The 22,140-nt window shown below is 41.8% G+C and overlaps 1 protein-coding gene across 2 annotated transcripts; it reads right to left on the reverse strand.

The window, feature by feature from the left end:
• Positions 1-218: 218 nt before the first annotated feature.
• Positions 219-8,108, reverse strand: PRDX4 (peroxiredoxin 4). 2 transcript variants are annotated; one of them, XM_005516693.3, is made up of 7 exons: positions 7,867-8,107; positions 5,990-6,107; positions 4,921-5,037; positions 4,254-4,376; positions 3,514-3,644; positions 1,889-1,923; positions 219-343 (listed from the first exon to the last, which is right to left on the reverse strand). In XM_005516693.3, exons 1-7 carry the CDS (start codon positions 8,075-8,077, stop codon positions 293-295), a joined length of 786 nt encoding a protein of 261 aa, XP_005516750.1. In that variant the 5' UTR covers positions 8,078-8,107; the 3' UTR covers positions 219-292. The 2 variants fall into 2 exon arrangements, with proteins under 2 accessions (XP_005516750.1, XP_087908182.1); XM_088052056.1 differs by having other exon boundaries at positions 251-711; positions 7,867-8,108.
• Positions 8,109-22,140: the final 14,032 nt, after the last annotated feature.

The following is a 22,140-nucleotide window of genomic DNA, read 5'->3' on the forward strand; positions in this document are numbered from 1 at the left end:
CATTAATAGCAAAAGTAATGAATTTAAGCCCAAGATGCTAAGTGGATTTGGGGAAGACTGAGCATCTAAATAAAAACCTAAAGAGAAAACATGCATTTCATAAGAGTATTCTCTAATAACTAATGAGGTACCTGTGCTTCACACAGGCTAGACTTCTGTTGAAACAATGAGCCCTTTAATGTTTTACTGCTGTTACACATTAATCAAACTCACGAAAGTACCAAAAATTAATGAAATTTATTGGCAAAAATCAAGAAGTATGTGACCTATTTAATTTAACAGAAGGCAAGCCTCAGTTTAGTTTATCAAAATACTTCAGTTTTCCAGCTGGATCTGGAATTATCTGTTCAAGAAAGAAAATGAAAACGTTAGTCAAAAACCAAAGCCATGAAAACATAGCAGACTATAAAGCCAGAACAGCACAGTATTTCAAAGAAAGATGCTACTGCCAACTCACTAGCAACACTGAAGAGTAATTTATCAGTTGATTTGGTACTAGATTACTGTTCATCTCTAAAGGTACCTAACAGCAGCAGCAGACATCCAACTGATTGAGGCATGAGAGAGTGCAGCCTACCAAAGGAAGAATTTTGATAGCTTGCCCCAAAAGCAAGATATTTTGGTAAATTAGTATCTGTAATCTAGAGGCTTAGAATTTACTTACAGTTCTTCCCTTGGCCACCACACTCTCATGGCTTCCTCTGGTTTGATCTAATTAAATCAAACACATTTAGAAGGCATGTCTACATCTTTGAGAAAGGCTTTTTCAACTATTCAGCTATTGTCTGCATCTTTTCCACAGAGGAGGTGAGAATGCTTATGTATTGCTTTAGATTATTAAATTGGCAGTATCTGAGCTGTTAAGATCAGCATTGTGAGACTCTTTTTTAGAAAAGGTATCAAGGTGAATTATGTAGGTGATCCTGGTTGTGGAGGGCAGAAGTTTTCAGTGCCAAAACACGGATGCTGGGCCAGCCAGCCCTATTTCATTTTATAGTCTTAATATCCAGCTTCCCCCCTTACGACACTCCTCCGCTAGCTTGAAAAAATTCACTCCCAGCCTCAAGTCGTCTTAGGAAACTTTCACATTCAGTAAAAAAACATGGTTTAACATTCCAGTGTTCTTTACTATCAAGTATAATGCTCACTAACTCTGCATAGAGGCTGCTGGGACCTGGTTTTTGTTGAGCCAGCTCAATAACAGTGCTCTGTCATCACCAGATGGTTCAGAAGGAAGCCACATGCTCAAATAAGTGACAGTGATCTCATTTGAACGAGGCAGCTCAGACCTTATTCTTCTGAGGCTCACTCTGGGCCAGGGAACACAAACAAGTTCAATGAGTGTTTATGTGAACTCTGGCTCCTCTGCCTCCAGTCACATGGAGCCCAGGAGCAACAAAGGGAGGACAACTGCACAGCAAAGCAGTGCTCTCTGCTGGCGTGCTGGCGTGCTGACAGTGGCACTGGCTCTGGCACATACTACAGCAGCCTGGGAACTTTTATCTTTTTATTTCTTGGGTAGTGCCCAGGATCTGCAAAGTAAGAACCACCAAGAATTTATATGGACAAATAGCCAAGAAGATACAACAAACTCAAGAGTTTTGAACTTTCCCTCATCAGGTGTTAACAGGAAAAAGTTCTTGATCACAAACTCACTGCTGATCAAGTGAATTTTGTTTACACACCAGGAGTTTGAAACAACTGGAACATGTCTAGTGTGAGGGAAACAATCCCCTAAAGAAATCAATAGTAATCCGAATGGTCTAAGTTTAATAATGTGACATTTTCTCATGCCTTCTCACTGGAAGTTGCTAAGATTGGCTCTAGTAGAAATGGTAACTAAGTGCTTGTTAGTACTATATGCATGTTAATATAAACAGTGACTTACTGTTTCACTGCCAGGTTTCCAACCAGCAGGGCAAACTGAAAAAAAAAGGGACAAAGTTAACTGAAGTTATTTTTACACACACAGACTTTTGTGTGCTTAGTATTCTCTTTTTGACCTTGAAGTAAAACACTCTGAAGTGTCACATTTCAATACCTGAAACTATTATATGTATGGTTTTCTTTACACATGGGATGGTGACCTAGCAGTTTATACCTGACACCACCCACCACTTCTGTTGCCTGAAAACTGCAGATCTCTGGATGGATGCCTATGCCTTAGTTTAATTCTTGTGCCCTTCTACACAAAGTACTGGCAAAACAGCATCTGAGAATGAACACCAACTCTGGTGAAGTGTTGCAATACACTAAAAGTGAAGTTTTGCAATACAATTCAGGTGACTACACAGAGACCTACCTTTCTTTCTTTAAAACCAAAACTAGGGGCATTTTTTAGCAAAGAGATCACTTCAAATATTCAACCAGAGACTGATTTTATTTGTGGTCTTGCTTAGGAGCAAAGGGATCGCAGCATGTGCTTACTGCAGTGTGGCTGGGAGCCCTGGGACCACCTGTACAGCTGCATATTCTGGAGTAAAGCTCTCATCTGTTCAGAGCTCTCCCTCTGAGGCTTCAGCTCAAGCAGCTGTGTCATATTTCACTGCTTTAAGTCATGCTGACAAAATGTCCCACATGCTAGTAGGAATTGTGGAGAACTGTTATTCTGTGTGAAGAAACCAGTGAGGTGTCTACAGAGGCTCTCCTCAACATTCATTCAAAACATTCAAAAGCTGGGAAAAACGTGGTGTTCTGGAAACACTGCAAATTAACATTCTCTAAACTGGCTTTGTAACTAAATGTGGGTAAATTTCCTTAGTCAGATTGCATAGCCTGTAAGCATCAGCATCTATTTTTTCAAGTCTGTACAGCACAGCAGAATAATGATTTGTACCTTCATATAAAAGTACTTTCAAATGCCTGGAGACATTGAGTTGAACTGGAAGTTAAGCTGCTAAATGTGTATTCATATTTAAACAAATCCTCAAATAAATTATTGAAAGAAATGTGAAAAAGTTCACCCCATGCTTGAACTGAACAAGAATTCTTGAATCAAAGTAATGATCTGAAGACAGTAAAATTTCTTTGCTGGGGAAAGATGATCACACAGAACTTATACAGAGTAATGGTATAGTTTCCATAGTATCACCATGTATCTTGACATGAAACACTCTCAATAACTTGTCACAGTGCCTCACTGAATGGCACAGGACAAGGATGACCTGCATCTCCTTTATTTTAGTATGCAAAAATGTGCTGAAATATTGGGCCTTATTCTTCACAGCCTCATGTTTTGTACAAATTTATGCTTGGGAAACATCGTACATAATGCCAAAATTCAGATTAAGAGCTTTATGCTCTCATTCTCATGGATGTGAAGCAAAATGTAAATTACTATTCTATAAACAGTCTAAGAACCTGGGACCACGGAATCAAGCAGGGCAATCAAATCTCTTCAGTCACTGTATGAGGCCAGTCCTTAATGCTACTGAGCATCTTTCCTCCAAAAAGCTAATACAGCTTCCAGGCTAAGTAAAACAATCTTCAATATGGCAATATTCAAAAGAGCACCTTCTCCATGTTTGTCTGTGTACTGGAATGCTTGTACTAAACGAAGTGTTTCATCCACTGATCTCCCAACAGGAAGGTCATTCATTGTGATCTGTCGAAGGATTCTCTTATTGTCAATAATGAAAAGGCCTCTGTGGGAAAAAAAAAAAAGTGTACGTTAGGAAACAGAATTAATGATAGTGGTGTTTTCATGCACTATCTTACGTCTGCTGGATGGGAAGAATGTTATCTTTGCAAACACCATATAATACTCACCGCCAGTAACCTACTATTCTTTACCTTGGTATCAGAGGACATGAGCAGAACTCTAGTTAAAACCAAAAAAAAGATACTTCTTTGCAGAAAATAGAACTAAGCTCTGAGAGGCCCTGCCAGGGGATGCTGCAGATGTTAGGGCATTACAGGGATCCCAAAAGAAACTATTCTCTTTTAGGCAAATGTATTCTTTTGGTAACCTTAGTCTTGACTCCACTTGGACCTGGGAGGTCCCTGAGCAACTGCAGTTCTGGGGAATCCTGTCCAAGGTATCTACTGATGCCTGCTGTTAAACAGGATATTAACTTTGACCCCTCTTCTGACACATTATAACTCTATTTTTTGTGTTCTTCAGTATTTGCTGCTTGCCATAAATCCCCAAGTAAAAGCTGCTCTAAAAGAAAAAATTCAAATGCTTTTTTAAATAGAAAGCAGTAAGTATTACCCCAGCAAAAACCCAACTGAACTGCAGCCCAGGGAAATACCTAAGGGTATGTCCTTGATCTTCCAAATACACTCCGTAATCCTTTGAAATCTGGTGTGTCAGATCAGAAAGAAGGGGAATCTTCATTGGTCCAAGTCCTCCTTGTTTACGAGGAGTATTAATCCTTTGAAGGAAAGGAAATATAGATGCATTTCTCATACAGATTTATATTCCCTACACAAGTCAAAAATCACAAACTGCATCAGTATGGACAGAAGGATTTAGTGCAAGTGACATTTTTCTGTTCTGCACACAAAGGAGATGAACAGTATTTGTGGCTTGAACAAAATGTTCAGTAGATCTTCTGCAGGTTTTGGCCACATCTGTTAATGACGACCTTATCAGTCTCATTTGCTTTATGCCAATGTGCTCATGAACTGAGACAATGGAAAGCATTTACTGATAGTTTCATTAATATTTTCTTTTTGTATTTGTAGCATTTTTTGGACTGACACATGATACATTTCAAGTAATACACATTAAACATGCTTAAAAAGCAAAGGTACTTTCACACACTAGAGTTAAAATTTATTTTAAACATTTGTGTCAACAGCATGACACTTTCACACATTTTGATATACCTACACAGGCTAAAAATCTGGGGAGTCCTGTCCTACTAAGTTGGAACATGAATAATATTAAGTGAAAGACAAGAGGAAAACACATACCATGCTAAGTGAGTGAATTTTGAATCCACAGAACATGCTACTACTTCGGTATTTATTGCTCTGAATTCTTCAATTCGGTCACTGAAAGCAATTATCTCAGTTGGACAGACAAACGTACTAGAAGATTTAAGACAAGATAAAAGTAAAAATGTCATGAGAAAGACAGTAAATTCTCTGTGTAACTTAAAATGGTGTATTTGTCATAAATTATTTCAGCTTTTGCTTATTTTTATTGCTTCTTCAAGTATCTAACCAAATGCTGCCTGACAAATCCCCACCCTCACACTCCAGCTTAGTTACAAATGGATTATTTCTGAAGATTGTAAATCTACAGTTATTTTAGAATCTGGATTCAGACCTTGTACAGTTATGTTCTTTTAGACTTTACGAATGTGCCTGAATTTAAACACTATAAGCCACTTTTTTCAGAGGATCATACTATAATTTGTTGTTACTGTGCAAATCTGCAAGTTTTAACTAATTTGTGTTCACCTTTTTCTATTACAGAAGAACTAAAGTATTAAAGCTAATGATGCTATAATATTAGAAGTAGTTATGCATCTCTGTTCTCTTATCTTCATTTTGTGGAAAAGAATGGGACTGTCCCTTAAAAAGCAGAAATGTCTTCACTCAATCAGTGAAGGTACTGCATTCTAAATAAACGAGGTTAATGTTAAGTGCCCTTAGGATACTATGGGATGAGCTTAAAGGGAAAATGCCACCTCCTGGATACACTATATACACTTTAGAAAAAGCAGATGGGATGCCTTCTTCTACTTGCAGCACTGAGTTACAGCATGAAACAGAGCATAGAGTCTGCCTAACTGGGTAACTACAAAGTTGTTTGTTTTGTGTGGAGACACGAACTAGTGTCTGCAAAGATTGTGTTACAATTTTACCAATGCATGGTAAGAAAACAAATGCAAAGAATGTATTTTCTTCTGTCACTCCTTTCTTCTCTCCCAAATTCTTACTAAACTAAAATACAAGACCTCAAAAAAAGAGAAGAATTAATGAATTATGAATCTAGTGTAGCTGCACTCGGTATGCCTACAGTGCTCTTACTTACAAGTCAAGAGGATAGAAGAAGAACACAAGATATTTTCCTTCATAATCTGTTAACTTCAGCTCTTTAAACTCTCCATTAATGACTGCTGTTCCCTCCCAGTAAGGTGCTGGCTTGGAGACTGAAATGCAAAGAATGTTGAATTAGAAGTCAGAATATAACACCTGTGTTCAAACCAAGCTGTCCAAAGACAGCTGTTCTTCCTTTTGCTTGCAAAACAACCTACAGCACAGTTCCAAGATGAAACTGCTTTCCAGCTCTAAACATGGGGGTAACAGAATGATGAAGGAAATAAGTCTTTAATAAACATACAAAGTAAATAATTTGACCAACTTGTGCTCATACATGAGCCCTGTTGATCATTGATAACCAAGGCGACACAAATCTTACCTGGGCTACCGAACAAACCCTGTGTGCACTGCCAGGACAAGGCACCTGCTAGACTGAAGGGGAAAGCTCTTTAATACTTCAGCTACTCTCATTATTTTGTTAGGAATAGCTGTTGGGAACCAGAAGCACAAAATGGTTCAAATTCACTTTGCTACTTTTTAGTCATGGAAACCTGTCTGGAATTCTGGTCCACAAAAAATATATGCCACAACATGTTTAGAGACAAATGCATAAAAATGCAGCATATGTTTATTAAATTACAACTCCTAAGCAAATTTTAACTTGAAAACAGCTGTGTTTTAAAATAAAATCCCACTGAAAAGCATTACATATATTTACAATTCCTATAGGGGATTAACTTTGAATTTAAAATATTAAAAATTAATCTGCCAGGTACTATTTTCATACCACTGTGAATCTGGAGACAAAGGACAGGGTATGCTGGAATTACAAGTTGATCTGAATACACTTGCCATGTCAAGGACATTGACATACATCTCCAGCAAATTAGGGAGAAGCTTCTGAAAAAAATATGTGGAATCTTTAAATATTATCTGGATGGTGCCTGAATTGTTTGGCTCTCCTTAGGACAATTCACAGCCGCAGAATATAGTTAGCAAGGATGTATAACAAAGACCTTCAGCTAAGGAGGGAGAAGGAAAAGATACTAAACAAAATATTGCATATCTTGACCCCTTTCTAAATTAAGGTAATCGTTTTTGCAGTTATAAACATCTGTCCGTAATAACTTACATTACAAACGGAGAAAAATCCAAACAGTATTGGTTACAAATATCCTGGCTGCTTTTTTTTTTTTTAGCATCTGCTTGCGAACGCTTAAAACAGAACGTACGCCTGACTCAGTAAGGGAAAAGGACTTTAAAGCTGTAAATTCTCACATGGGAGATAATAATTTCTGTGCGATCTCTCTGTACTCTCCTGCACGACGGGACTTTGAGCAGATATCCCTGAACAGCCACACGATTACGGTGTTTGTCCCCACGTCTGTCATGTAAAGCATTTAAATCGCAGCAGAGCACAGGCACAAAAGCAGTGCCAAACCCAGCGCGGTGGCAGCGGGTTACGAGAGGCGCCCGTTCATTGTTTCTGATCGCAGTGTGAGCACAAAACAGTCCTGTGTATCCCTTGAAGCGCTTCTCTGAACTCGTTCGCCATTTCTGGAACCACGGACCTTGCCGAATGCCCGTGAGACGGCGGCCACGGCACATCGACCACGATGGAAATACAGGTCTGGAAGGAGCTGGCGGGGCCGGTCTGCCTCCCCCTCCTTCCCTCTCCCCTGGCTGCCGCGGCCGCCCCGGAGGCCGCAGGCAGAGCCGGCGTGGCCAAGGGACGAGCCCGGGGAGCCCCCGCGCTCCGCCTGACGTGGCGCTGCCGCCGCCCCACACCGCAGCCCCGAGGCTCACTGCGGGAGCACCCCCATCCCGGCCCCGCCGCTCCCCGCAGCCCCGGCCGCGCCCGGCACCTACTCTTAGCCTGGCTGAGGTGCAGCGAGTGGTCGGAGACGGGCAGCCGGGCCGCCTCCCCGGGGTACACCTGCCCGCCCGCGTAGTAATGGCACTGCTCGTCCCCGCGCTGCCGCGCCGGGCGCGGCTCCTCCGCCTCCGCTTCGCCTCCCAGCGCCGCCGCCAGCAGGAGCAGCAGCAGCGCGGGACACCGGGCCCCGCCGCCCGCCTCCATGTCCCGCCGAGCCCACGTCCCTGCGGCGCGGCGAGGGGAGGGGAGGCGGGGAGGAGCTTGGGCCGCACACACTCCTGCCGCATGGCCTGGCCGGGCTGGGGCCCCAGGGGCTGTGCCTGCGCTGCACAGGCGCGCCGGGCCCGGCACAGGAGCCCCGGCCCGGCACGGCCCCCCGGGCCCGGCCCAGGAGCCCCGGCCCGGCACGGCCCCCCGGGGCAGAGCACAGGAACCCCGGTCCGGCACGGCCCCCCGGGGCAGAGCACAGGAACCCCGGTCCGGCACGGCCCCCCGGGGCAGAGCACAGGAACCCCGGTCCGGCACGGCCCCCCGGGGCAGAGCACAGGAACCCCGGCCCGGCACGGCCGCGGGCGCTGAGCGCGGGCAGTGACCGCCGGGCTGCGGCCTCGTGCTCCGGCCTCGGAGGGGAAACGGGGAATTGTGTAGGTGTGTAGAGAAAGAGGGGAAATGTACACGTGTGTGTGGAGAGCGTGCGCACCTCTCCGGAGCGTGTGATTGCAGAAGGAAACTATGATTGTGAGAGGCCTCCATCTGCTATCATCTCTTATCTGTGGCAGCATGGGTTCTGTGGGCACGGCAGCACTCGCGGTCATACCCAGCCATGCCAGGTGCGGCTTGTGCATTCTGGTCTCATGAACACAGGAAATGTGGAAAAGGGTACTGCCTTAGGCCCAAAACCTTAAATTGTGCTCAGCTGGGCAGCAGCTCGTGAATGGGCACCAAGTATTTCGCGTCGTGACTGTGTAACAGCGTGGTTAGACAGAAATGAAATACTAAGTGCCTTAATTCACAGAAACACAAAATGCTTTGGGTTGGAAGGGACCTTTAAAGATAATCTATTCTAATACCCTTCCAATGGCAGGATCATTTTCACCTAGATCAGATTGCTCAGAGCCTCATCCAGCCTGACCTTGAATGTTTCCAGGATTGGATCATCCACCTCTGGTCAACCTGTGCCAGGGTTTTGCCATCCTCATTGTAAAAAATTTCTTACTTATATTTAGTGTTAATCTACTGTTTTGTAATTCAAAACCATTACTCTTTGTCCTATCACAATAGGCTCTGCTAAAATGTCTGTCCCCGTCTTTCTTATAAGCCCTCTTTAGGTACTGGAAGGCTGCTCTAAGGTCTCCCTGGAGCCTTCTCTTCTCCAGGCTGAACAACCCCAATGCTTACAGAGGAGATGCTCCAGCGCTGTGATCATCTCTATGCCCCAGATGCCTCGGTTCAAATTTGCCTTGTTAGAGATAATTTTTCTCAGTGCTGAGTAGATTGTGTTTCATATCACGAAACAATTACATATGTCACAGATAAGCACAGACAGAATATAATTCCACAGTGCATTTAATAACAAGATTTTGAAGACAGTAAGTAGGCTGTGACAAGCAGTTAGTAAGGCTTTGCAGCACAATTTCTGATTGAACTAGGCATACCTATTGGGCAGGGACAGGTCAGGTCATCTGTCAAGTGTATCAATTAAATTGTACCCAGGGTCCTTAAAAATAATGTTGTGAAAAAGCTGGAGCCATCCCTTATCAAAAGCACCTTTTGTGCTTTGAGCACTGTGGATGTCATCCTCTGGGAAAACTGGTGGTCCAGTAAAAGTTCTTCTCCAGACTGACAATGTCAGGAACATCTGCATTGCAGCCTGTCTCTGCAGATGATTTGTAATAAATGCTTCAGTATGGTGTCATACCTGTGCCAGAATGGACAGTAAAATTTCTCCCCTTTTTCTTTTGTTTTTTTAAATAATACAGAACAGGCATGTAGGGAGCAGAGGCAAAATAAAATTCTGAGGGTGATTTTCAAAGAATAAAGGCTCTGTAATGGAAGAAAAGTAGTAGCAAGGTACCTGTGATTTTATGCTCTGTCTTGAAAAAAATCCTAATATTTCTGAGGTTTTCTGCAACAGATTTCACTCTTTTAGAAAGATACTTCACAAAATTAAATTCACAGGAGTAGGAGAAACAAGATCTTGCAGGCATGCTTGGACTTCTTAACCTATGATTTAGTGTTCCTTTCTCCCAAAGCTCTGACTTCTCTCGAGAAGGCTCTCCTTTCCCATCTCTTGTGATATTTGCCTTTAAGTTCCAGTCTAGGTTCTACAATTTAGGGTCATACCACTCATATCCTTACTGCCACAGTAATAATCTTCTTTGGTGCATTTGCCCACCTGAAGGAAGAGATTGAAGATTATCGTGGCTCAGAAGTGTAAGGCTCTGGAACAACCCTCTGATGAATACAGGAGCAAAACACCTGCATATTTACCAGGCTTGATCAGCATGTGTAGAATTATAAAAAAATAGTATTAAATGTCTGCCTAAAGGGGAGATGGACTTGATGGCACATGAGATCCCCTTGTCCTGTACCTCCCAAAGTGTTGAAAGCAGGAAAAAACCTGTTCTTTTCAATGCTGCTGTTAGAGTTTGACACCCCTTCCCTATCATGGTCATGTCATTAAAAGGAGGATGAAGAAAACCCGTTTGATCATGTTAAGCAGTCTGGCTGTGGTGGAAAAAAGCACTTAAACAATTTGTGTACTCCCACTGGTCTTAGATTCAGACGAGCTTCACATTTAAGCTTGCTGAAATGTGTTCATAGATTACTGTCTTACATGATCTAACTCTAGTAGCACTGAATTTAATATCAAGCTTTCCTCAATCTCTTTGCTCATAAGAAAAGTGACAGTCATGGCCTTTCTGAGTTCACAGAGAAAGTTATTTTGGTTGGCTCTGCTCTTTTCTTTGTGCTGGTGTTTTGAGCTGTAGGAAATGGCAGTGATTTGAAAGGTAGACATACAGTGAGGTTGAAAAAAAAAAGCCGTTGCAAGGTATGCACTTTGTGTGTAATATATATGTACTTTTTTATGTAAAAATGTACTTTTTATGCATAATGTTAACATCCTTATGTTTATTTAAACATATTTAAATATATTTATTTAAACATATTTAAACATCTCATAAACATCTCTAAATGAGAGAGAAAACCAGTAAAACCAATGCAGTAAAAATAGAAAAAAAGTAGGCCTCTTGTGAGTGGAGAAAATACTGAAAGACAAAAATGGCTTTTATCTGCAGAATATAATGTTAGTTTAATAGCACTAACTTGAGGTTCATTTATGATTAAGTATAATATAGGCATGGAACGGAGTTCAAAAAAGCAACAAGAAAGACTTTCTGGTTGATGCTGTACTCTCAAGACTTCTGCAAATGATTAAAAATAGAAAAGATTTATAAATGGAATCCAAGATGAAATCCAAATATATATCACTCTTCAGTGTCTAAATGGAGAAAATGGGCAGCAGTCTTTCTTTTCCCAATGATTCAATACTTGACTGAATGCTCATGTTGTGTTTAAATTGGTGATATTAAGTGATGCTGTTAAAATGTGATAAGAGAAACACTGATACATTCATCCTGTTATGCAGCTCATCCGAAGCTGGGAAGGCTTAGCATGTGTAAAGGGAAATCTCCTGAATCTTTCCTTTCCCCCACTGCACTCAGGCAGCGTTCCTGTCATGCATCCAGGCCCATGAGGAAGGTTCAGTTTTGGCAAAGGGCTTGATAGTGGCAGGATATCATTGCCATGGTGGCACTTCAGTTATGTAATCAGGGAGTGATTTAGGCTACTGAAGCGGTTTAGAAGTGGTTATGGAGGTTCTGTGTGGTGATAAAATTACCTCACTGCAATTTAAATGACCGAACATAAAAATATCTTGGAAAAATTAGTGTAATATATTTTAGCAAGATACCTGTCACCATTTCCTGGAACAGATGGAGCAGATGTTCAATATTGTGCTGGTAAAACTAGCAGCTGGTTTTATCCTCCTCATGGTTTACAGGGACATTTTATCAAATGTATTGCATTGCTCATCATGCACAATAAGAAAATCTATAGCACAGGAAAGTTTGCTGGAGAAAGGAGGGTAGAAAACATCTGTTTTGTGAGAGGGATTGGAACAGAATGACCATAATTAAAATTAAAAATTTTAAGTCTTTAACAAGACTTCTCTTTGGGTCTTGCTAAGGCCAGACTGGTGGGGTCAGCTGTGTGTGTGCTGACTGCAAAGGGGCCTTGAAGAAAAAGTGTATCAGGCTGAGAAATGCTGGGTGGTGCCATTTGCTAGTACAGGAGCTGCATCCTGACTTCTGACTGCTGCTTGTGTTGTCAGTTAGTGGAAGCAGTGTGACTGAGTAAACATAAACATAGACTTTATCAAATCTGCCACTTTATACTATTAGAAGCATCCTAGATATGTTTATTCCTGTGGCTTACCTTTGGGGAATACGTTAGTGTTTAGAGATGAATGTGTGTTTTTCCTCTGCAAACACACCTGCCATAGAAAAGTTCTGCTTCATTTCTTTCCCTTTCTCCTCCAGCCAGCTCTGCTTGCTATGTCATTGGTGTCAGAAACCCTGCAGGTCCTGTGTGAGAGGAACAGGGCAGAGCACATTACTGATGTGTTTGACTGAGCATAACAACAAAGGGTAGTTGGTACTGCTAGTCACTGGATGAGGGGGAGTATGGTTTCTAAAGCACCTCCTGTTCCAAGCTTTCTTCTGCCTCTGTAAGTGCTGACAGAATCTACAAGTTTGTGAATAAAAACAAACACACACAAACACCTTCTTGAGTTGACGAATCACGTAGTCCTTGCAGGACCTCATCAGTTTTCCTTTGGCTGTCACCTTGGGGTGGGTTACAAGTGTGTTTATGCTCTATCTCATTTTTCTTCCTTTAACAAGTATGTATTCAAAGAAACTGCCCAAAACATCTCTGTGCAGTAGCACAATTTTTGGACAGCTGTGCTGATGAGGACAGAGAAAGTCAGTGCTGAGCAGCACCTGTTAGACATATGCTGTTCTCTACAAGTCAGTGAACTGTGAAGGGCAGTTGAGGAATTGCCCTGGAAAGCCAGTGCTGGATGTCTGGACCTGCTGTTGGCAGCATGTGGCTGCTGTGCCCTGAGACCATCACAGCCAGGATCTTGCTAGCCAAAATCCCCTAGCTAGCTTTGTCTGGTGATGCTGACCAAGACAGACCTTCACCCACAGAGCAGTAACCCCACTGTGTCAGGTGTAGTGACCTCCATCAGTGACATTCACAGGGGGGCACAGGCTCCTGCCCTCGGGGTCCCACCCTTGGTTCTGCCTTCTCAAATCTGAGCTGGGCCTAGAGCACTCTGGTCCAAGCCTTGAGCTCAGTCAGCCTTTGGGAAAAGGTGTAAAATTTGTCACTTCTCTGCTCAGACAAAGCAAAGCTGTGCCTTTTCCTCACAGGTGCCTGAACCACGGCCTCATTGATGGAAAGAAGCCCTGTGGCAACCTAATTTCATATTCTCTCAAACCAGAATGGGGACAGATGCTGCTGATGTTTATTGGTGACACTTGGGGGATCCCTCTTCTGTGGATAGCCACTAAAGCCTTGCTCAAGCTTATGGGTGTGCTACATGCCTTGCATTTGGGTGGTGAAGGAAAACGGAATATTTAGCTATTGTCAAAAAATAGACCTTACTGTCTGAAGCATGGCTGATCCCATGATCTATGTAGGAGAGAAGGCTGCATTCCCAGGGTGGTGGGATAACGTGGTCATAAAGAACTCCCAACTCTTGTTACGCTGACTTCCCTGTGCCTCTTTACTTTTATCTTGCAAAACTTTATTATCTATTTTCTATCAGTAATCCATACCTAAATTTTCTTTTATTTTCTATTCATACTTATGAAAGAGAAAAATGTCTTGTAGTGAGAAATACTTACGCACCTTGATGTGTCAGTGGCTTTTACATTGCTCACTAGATGGCAGTACGATGCTTGTTATACTGATTGAAAGAACTGAAGTAATCTATTCTCCAGGTGTCTGAAATTCCCTAAAATCTGGGGATCTGGTATTTTCTTTTCTAAAATACTAGGTCTACAGGTCTAGGAAATGCAAGTTTAAATCTATATTCAGTCCTCACAAACAATCCCAGTTCTTGTGAACTTCTTACAACAATGAAGCTTATATAATTTTTCACTAAAAAAATGTGCTCTATTGAATAAACTCTTGAGAGTGAAGATAGTGGTGATACTACAGTAGTCTCTTAAAAAGGAAGAAAAAAAATAATAAAAAACCCCCATAAAAATTCTGGGGATAGAGGTGAAGTTGTATAACAGAAAATGAGTTTTAACCTGGTCACTATGGAGTACTGAAATCAATACTGGATTTTTGTTTCTGCTTCCTTTTTTGCTAGATGCACACAGTTTTCTGGGAGTTTAGGAAGCAGTCCAGAAAGCTATCATCTCTAACTAATCAGAGTGGAGTGCATGGGCCCTGGTTTTTCTCTGCGCTTTCAGAAATCTCTGTGCTCCATTTAGAACTGCTGTAAATAAATGAAGGCTTTACCTTTTTTTATGGTAACATCCTCACCTATTCCAGTTCAATTTTGCAACTATTTCAGAGGTTCAATTACTTCAGCTTGCCTGCTTGGTCTAATGGAAGGACCTAGAGGTTTTCTTTCAAAGCAAAGTTTCTTAGTAATTGGAAGTGAAATGGACCCAATATTTGTGTTCTTTGGACCATAGGTGTATGTCTTAAGTCTTCTTCAGATAAATTCAATAGTCTAATTTACCATATAAGTTGTGTAATAAACTGTAAATTACTTTGGGTTAATACTAAAGTAACTCCTGTTAGAGTCAAAGCTCTTTCTCTGCATTGATTTGTCAACTTGCCAAGTGGCCTTGGGAAGCCATGCCTCTGTGCAAGAGTAAATATTTGATCAACCACAACTAAACTTGAAATCTAGTGCTGTTGTTTTCCCATGATTAAAGGAAAAAAAGCCCATGGTACATAGATATGAGCTTTATTTATTATTGCATGTTTACATGCAAATTTTAAGAAAGTCATAATTCTTAGAAGTTTGGAGAAGTTTGAAAGTTTACAAATTCTTAAGTGAAAGCATAGGGGTTTCAAGATACTGTAGGTACTATAGGTGGTACACTTGAAGTATACTACCTGTGTGCAAAGCATTTATATGTTTATACCCTATAATCTCATTCATCATTACAGAATCAAAATATGGAAGAAAATGTTTAAAAAATGCTGATACTTGCTACAGTTGGGTGCAGCTGCTTTTCATTTTCCTGCTGCCCTTGAAGCCTAAAATAAAGCACAGTGTGCAACTTGCACACTTAAATTGTAATACAAAAATGAGAACCAGAATACTCTGACTGTTTTCTTCAGTATGGGGTCTAAAGTGATGAAAAGGGGAACGGGTTGGTTCACACCATGGCATAATCTGAAAATAAAATAGCACTTCTGCATGAGTACAGTTAATGCTCCCTGTTCCATTCCAGGCATGACCCAAAGCGTGTCCCTGGACATAGGGATGAGTATATCTGAACCACTTCACAACTGCAGCTGTCTTGTCAAAATTTGTGTCATCTCTGTCATTCACTGTGTGGGAGGTGCTGCCAAATTATTCCCCTATTTTAAAAAAGATTAAAAAACTTTCTAAGATTTTGAAGATGGTAAATGTTGCAGAGATATATAAAATGATGTGTTGACCTTCTGCACAAGTAGCTGTTGCAAGGGATTATTCCTCAAGCCTACGCTTTGAAAGAGTTGCTGTGAGCAACTATTGAGTGAGCTGAAGTTGCCAGTTAAGAAAGCTGATAACACAGAGTAGTTCATGGAGTGGAGTTCCTCTCTAAGACCTGGGTGTTGATTTCTGAAATAAGTTTTCTGCCAGATGGTATTTTTACCATTTTTACCAAGTGGAAATGAAACAAGCAGCATTTAAAAAAAAACCCCAAAACCACCAAAAATGTCAGATTCTGTATCTCCTGTAGGAAAGCAGACTTCAAGGTCGTTTGCAACATTTGCTGCCATTTCCCAGAGGCCTGACGTGATGCTTTTCGTCCTGGTGAGTCTGCAGCGTCATTACCAACAAACAAGCATCTTAGTGTTTAGCAAGAAATAATTAATTTTAAAAGTGCCTCATTAAAAATACCTAATCTCTATGCTAATTTCATTTGTGTTAACCATTTGCTCAGTTTTCTTACTAGAAAGCTGTCTAGAAACTGTTGTGGCAAGTTGGCATTGATACTGAAAGGCTTGGCTGGGCCGTGAGCTTTGTGCTCTGTTCCTCCAGGCAGTAGCAGTACACCTTCAGAGCTGCCTGCTTGCTGTACCTTCTGCCTGGACATACTTGAGTAGGTCACCACAACAAACCACTGCTTATATTTACCAAATTGTTTGTTAGGGGTCAGTAGTTCATTATAATCCCAAGCCACTTTGTGCTTCAGTGCATTCACGTTCCCACCTCGGTGCTCCTGGGTGCTTCTGCTAAAGGCAGGAGAGCTGCTGTGGGGTTGTTATTGTGGAGGGAGGGATAGACTGTCACCAGTATGTCCTGCCTCACAGAGGGGTTTCTGTGAAAAATTGCAAAGAGCGAACAGAAGGCTCCAGATGGCAGAACATATAGCCTAGTCAGTAAATGTACTAAATTCTTCTGCACCCACTCAAGGAAGACAGAAGTCTGTCCTGACTGGAGCTACAGTGGCTGTCTGTTTTTCAGAAGCTGTAAAGATTTTGCTTTTAGCCTGAACATTTGTGGTGTGAAGCCTGCTGTTGGTGACAGCAGTGCTTCCACAATGGAAGAGTGTGAGCTCTGCTGGGCAGCAGTGGTTGCTTCCCAGCAGATCGGCCAAAATAAAATGCTCCCTCTTTCCTTGCTCCCCAGAGGGAGCTAGATAACAGCCCCCCAAGCCTGGAAGGAAGAAATGGTGAGTCCTATGCCTTGAGCTTTTGTGCAGTGTTGCTAAATTCAGATGCTAAGAGGTTGGAAGATCAGGAAAAGCAGTAGCAGTAAGAGACTTGGAGATCTTTGGACCTGTCTGGTTCCCAGTGTGCATGTAGGATTCACATGTCTGGGTTTCCATGGAGGCCCCAGGCAGCTGTTGTTTTGAATGAAAGATCAGCTTCCATGTAATTGTGAGACATTCGAAGGAAAGACTTTGGGGAAACAAAGCAAAAACTTGTGTTCCTGAACAACTGTGCCCAGCCTTTGGGTGGCTGAAAGCAGAAGAGCAGGGAGGACCCTTTTGCTACAGGTCAAATTTGGTTGTGGCTCTTACACAAGGTTTGTGTAAGGGCAGAGTGCATAGGGTCTGAACAGCTGCCTTGCTGTGGCTGCAGGCTTGTCCTGATGTGGGCTGGCTGAGGGAGAGACCGGCAGCTTCTTCTACCCTCCCTTCCCCAGCAGAAAACTGCTGCTGAGAGGTGCAGCAGGGTCAGGGCTGTTTTCAGAGCTTTGTTGGAGAAGAGGTTACAGGCATCACCAGGAGGATCTGGCATTACCCTGCTCCCACTCAGCCCAGCGGATGCTGCTGCCCTGGTTAAATCCCTCAAAACAGCTGGAGCAGGCTTGGCTTTGGAGGAACAGCATCTCTCAAAGGTTGACTCAGGCACCTGAGGAAATTAGTGTGGAATAATGACTTGGGAAAACTGAACTGAATCTGAGCACCAGCAATGCATCGAGATACACAAATATTGCTAAAATATATGAAATGAAAGTTAGTGGAAAAAATTAAACGTTTAGTGAAGCATGCAGAGCTGGAAACATTGCTATGGTTATTAGGTTTTAATTAGCTGGAAACTGTTCATTCAAGCTCAGTTTCTGTGCAGTGATTGTCCTAATGTGGTGTGGTTTGGGATCTATGATTTCTGAATTTTCCTTTCTTTATGAGTTCTAAGTCCTGAAATATTCATTGTACACGTGTCCTTCTGGCTTCTGGAGTGCTGTGAAGGGAGATTTTTTGTGCACAAATTTTGTAGTAAATTATACCAGTTACTGCCTAATGGTACTTACTGTAGCCCCAGGGACTTAAGTGTTCCTGCTCAGAAGACATTTCATGTGAAAGCAAACATTTGTGGGTGTTTCACAACAGGAAAGCAGTGCCACCTTAGCTGTTTCATCTTTCAGTATTAAAAAGACTGAGAAACTCAGGGCCTGTGTTATTACAATGCTCCATGAGCTCACGTGGCCTCTATATGTACATGTGCGCACACAGACACCTAATTGTGTCAGTGAAAAAACTCAAGTATTTTTCTTCCACTGAAAGGTTTTACCTCCTCAGTTGAGAATACTCCATTACTATTAACATACTTCATAATACCTCTTTTCAAAGACAGGAACATTTTTAATCCCTGGTCTCTCTTCACATGAGTGAATACAGATCTATCTGTTAACTAGAGCATTGGTACCTGGAATTAAAAAGGCATATTTTGGGCGTCACTGTGCGTCTGTTTTCCAGTTCCTTGTTTGGAAGTCTTTATCTTTGCAATCTTATCTGATGCCTTCTGGAAACAATTTTCCCTTAACACCACTTCATAAATTTCAGCATATACTAGACCGGAGGTTCTGGGCCATTTCTCACATTTTGTAATGAATTTTCTGATTGAATTCTTTTACAGATAGCACCTCATACATGCAAAGCAGTGCCTAAGATCCTGGTGGATTTTTTACTGGTTTTATGTATTCATCTCTAAGAACTTGTGATATATTCTAAAAAGCTAAGTTGCCACTGAAATGTGCACATTTATGTTTTCCAAGGCATTAAATGAAAAATCTGAAAAGGGATAAGAATAAGATAAGAATAAGCCTATTAACATAAAGCCAGGTAAAATTAGAAACCAAGTGTGTTAACATAGTTAAAATTTTATTTGGAATAACCACAACAATTTTAAATAACTACCAGGTCTGTTGTCAAATAGCTGAACGTTATTAGAGAAACTCTGTTACTTACAATAATTAATTTAATTAATGTCTCAGGCTTTACATGAGTAGCCATAACGCTAAAATGATTTGTCTCTGGTTGTAAAAGGAAGCACCGGTATTGTTCTGTGCATTCAAAATTTTCCTCACTGGGCAACCCACATGAATTTTAATTCAGAGTTTTGTTAAAACTTCTTAAAAGATAGTTCTATCATGTCATGTTCTTCAGGGATGGCTGAACATGGGGGAGAAAGGCAGGGGTCTCTCCCCTGTGAGAGTAGATGCCAGCCACCTCCATGAGCTCCAGAAAGGCCTGAGTTCACAAGGAAGGTGCAGCCTGGCTGCAGGAGAGGGCTGGCTGCTGAGGGGAAGGTTATTCTGTGGGGGTGTTTTGGGCACTAAAGGTGTGGAAATAATTCACAGAACTGAGCAGCTGCAGAAAAAGCAGGAGTGTTAGTGGATAAAGAGTAATGATGAGAGGGATTCTGCTGCTTTAAAGCAGTATGAGTGACTGCATGTTGAAGGCACTAAACAGGGAATGCCTGGAGAAGAAGCAGTGCTTGGCATCGTTCAGAAGGGCAAACAGGGCCTTGTTTGCATGGTTAAAGCTGGAGGGACTTCTGGTCATTGCAAGCACTGCACTCTCAGATTCTGCCAGCTTCCAGTAGTGGAACAGGAACTCCTGCACCTCTGCCCCACATGTCTACTGTATCACAGAAAGGGAAAATAGCATTTTGTCATCTGTATTTAAAAAGGACTTTGGAAACATGTCAATGTGGCTTTTGTCAAGAGAAATCGTGTCTGAGAGAAATCTACTGCTCTTTGTCTGAAGCACTGACATGAGTGTGGATTAGGGTGATTTGGTTGGTACAGTGTGCTCAGATTTTCCTAAAGCTTTTGATAAGCTACTCAGTTAGAAGATCCTAAAGAAGCAAAACAGAAGCAGGATGAAAGGAAAGTTCTCTGCTGGAAATGATGTGAAGAGTAGGAATAAACAGTCAGGTATTTCAGTGGGAGATAACAAGTGGAATCCCACAGGGATCTGCACTGAGTTCTGTGAAGTCTGGCATATTCATAAGTGGTCTGGAAAATGTCCTAAATAGTGCTGTATGCTTCTTTGACTGAATTATTCAGGGTAGAAAAAAAAAAGTCTACTTTCAAAAATGTGGTGAGTGACATTGCAGTAAAATGGCAGTCTGCATTTGATGCCAATAACCACAAGATAACGCACATGGGAAAAAATAAACCTGACTGTACCATGCTGAAATGGGCTTTAAACAACCTATTGTGACTCAGGGAAGAGAACTCAAATTAGCTGTCAGTAATTCTAAGAAGTGCTGGCTGAGGGCAGAGTAATGCTCAAAAGCAAATGGATTGTCAGAAATTGCTAGGGAAGACAGCAAACAAAATAATTATTTTGCTGTGCATTCACCTCCTGATTACTGAGCACTGTTCTGGTCTCCACGTCTAAGAAAAGGTATGCCAGTGTTCAAAGGGGACAGAGAAAACTGACAAGTGTTTTCACAGGCAAAGAACAGCTTCTGAATTGAGATTGATTAGATAGACTCTTTAGATGGGAAAAGGGAAGGTGGAAAGGCATGCGATAGTGGTGTTTAAAATCATGAGTGGCACAGAGAAAATAAGTAGCAAATAATTGTTTGCGTTTCTCCCAGAGCAAGAACAAGGGACATTGGGTGGAATTACTGGGTAGTGACTTAAGCAAACAACAGCAAACTTGGTCCTTGTGGTGTGTGATTAAACTGGAACCAGTCTTACAGTATCTGCTGGGTGTCAAGAGGGTAGATGGGCTCAAAACCAATCAGGCTAATTAACAGAGAAAGAAAATCTATCAAGGACTAACAGGCAACAAGATGATATTTGTGCCTGAGGAGCTGCCTGCGTGACAGGCTCTGGATGTGGGGAGGAGAGAGTGGAGAAAATTACTGCATGGTTACCCTTTTTAAAAATTGTTTGCCTTGGTATCTGCTGCTGGCTCCTGTCAGTGGTGGAATACTGGACTAAGTGGACATTTGACCTGATCCAGTAGAATTCTTCTGCATAACATTTCTGTTTAATGTTTATTTTATGTTTCTGCAGATAAAGTAGCTCAGAGACCCACAGGGTCCCAAGGTTTGAACCCTACTTAAATAATTTAGACCTAGCCTGGATGTCCACTCGGAGTCTTGGGAGAGAATGTGTTTGGATTGATCCAATCACCTGAGAAGGTGAGAGCCCTGGGGTCTGTGGTAATGAACCAGAGGCACCTATGCCTCTGGGTATGGAATTTGGTTCCTTGTGGGATGAGTAAGTAAAATGAGCACCAATGCTGCATTCAGTTTTCCTTCATCCTGTAATTCAATGATTTGTAGCTGTCTGAAGAATAGCTTTTGCATTGTACAGTTTATTGTTCTGCTTTCTGAGCTTGTGTACAACATGGATGTGCAGGAGAAAGCCAACATATGTGGTCATTGGTTAGAGAATGCCCCTTTTAAAGAAGTGGCAAAATTACTCTGTAGCTAGAAGTGTGACCATGAGAACTGCATTTTGATACCAGGAGAATGTAAATTGAATGTCTGTTTCTTCAAGGAGGGTAAATTTAATCAGCTGCTCAAAATCAAATTAAGGGGGAAATCAGTTTGGAAAAACACAAGAATTACAATATAGCTAATGACCTGAGGTAATACTGGCAAGAAATTTACTTTCACATTATAAAATGAAAAATTGTTTCTCTAAGGGGGAACTGCTTTTAGCTTGTGATTGCCTACTGTAGTTCAGAGCCCGGTGTTTCCTTGAGAGAACAATTAAAATGTGCCACCCTTCCACCATGTACTTCCCCTCTATTATAGTAGTAATACCAATAGTTATTATACTGTGATCAAGCCTGTCATTGTTTCTACCATAGTATTATTTTCTAACTTGGATGTTAAGCTGAGAATGCTTTCCCAGCCCAGCCTGAAACAGTCTCTCTCAGCTGGTGGTCCATGAATGATCCACAAGTGTCATATCTTTTGCAGAAACACAGGCTCTCCTACAGCATCAGTCCTTATAGGAACCATCTCTACAGCTGGGAATAGAAAGTGAATCCTGTGTTTGACTGCATCTTGCTGCAGAGAGGGATTTGGATTTTAATGTACAGATTATTTTGATTAACATGAGTTGAGCAGAGGGGCTTTATTCAGTGTGGTTGAAAGGGGGAACATCTTCCCCTGCTGATTTACTTCCAGTATAAACGGAAGACACTGAAGGAGCTGTGGCTCAAAGATACTGCTGCTGTTCTCATCCCTGAAGGTGCCCT

This window comes from Pseudopodoces humilis, chromosome 2, assembly GCF_049639895.1.
Source record: "Pseudopodoces humilis isolate 2021_Gansu_Grassland_sample_001 chromosome 2, ASM4963989v1, whole genome shotgun sequence".
In the NCBI taxonomy this organism is placed as follows: domain Eukaryota; kingdom Metazoa; phylum Chordata; class Aves; order Passeriformes; family Paridae; genus Pseudopodoces; species Pseudopodoces humilis.

Excerpts from the sequence above, each read along its gene's own strand:
- PRDX4 (XM_005516693.3), bottom strand. The coding sequence starts at position 8,077 with ATGGAGGCGGGCGGCGGGGCCCGGTGTCCCGCGCTGCTGCTGCTCCTG. Across the intron at positions 6,108-7,866 it reads GCACCTCAGCCAGGCTAAGA|TCTCCAAGCCAGCACCTTAC; the intron begins GTAGGTGCCGGG and ends TTTGCATTTCAG. Across the intron at positions 344-1,888 it reads GGAAACCTGGCAGTGAAACA|ATAATTCCAGATCCAGCTGG; the intron begins GTAAGTCACTGT and ends TTTCTTGAACAG.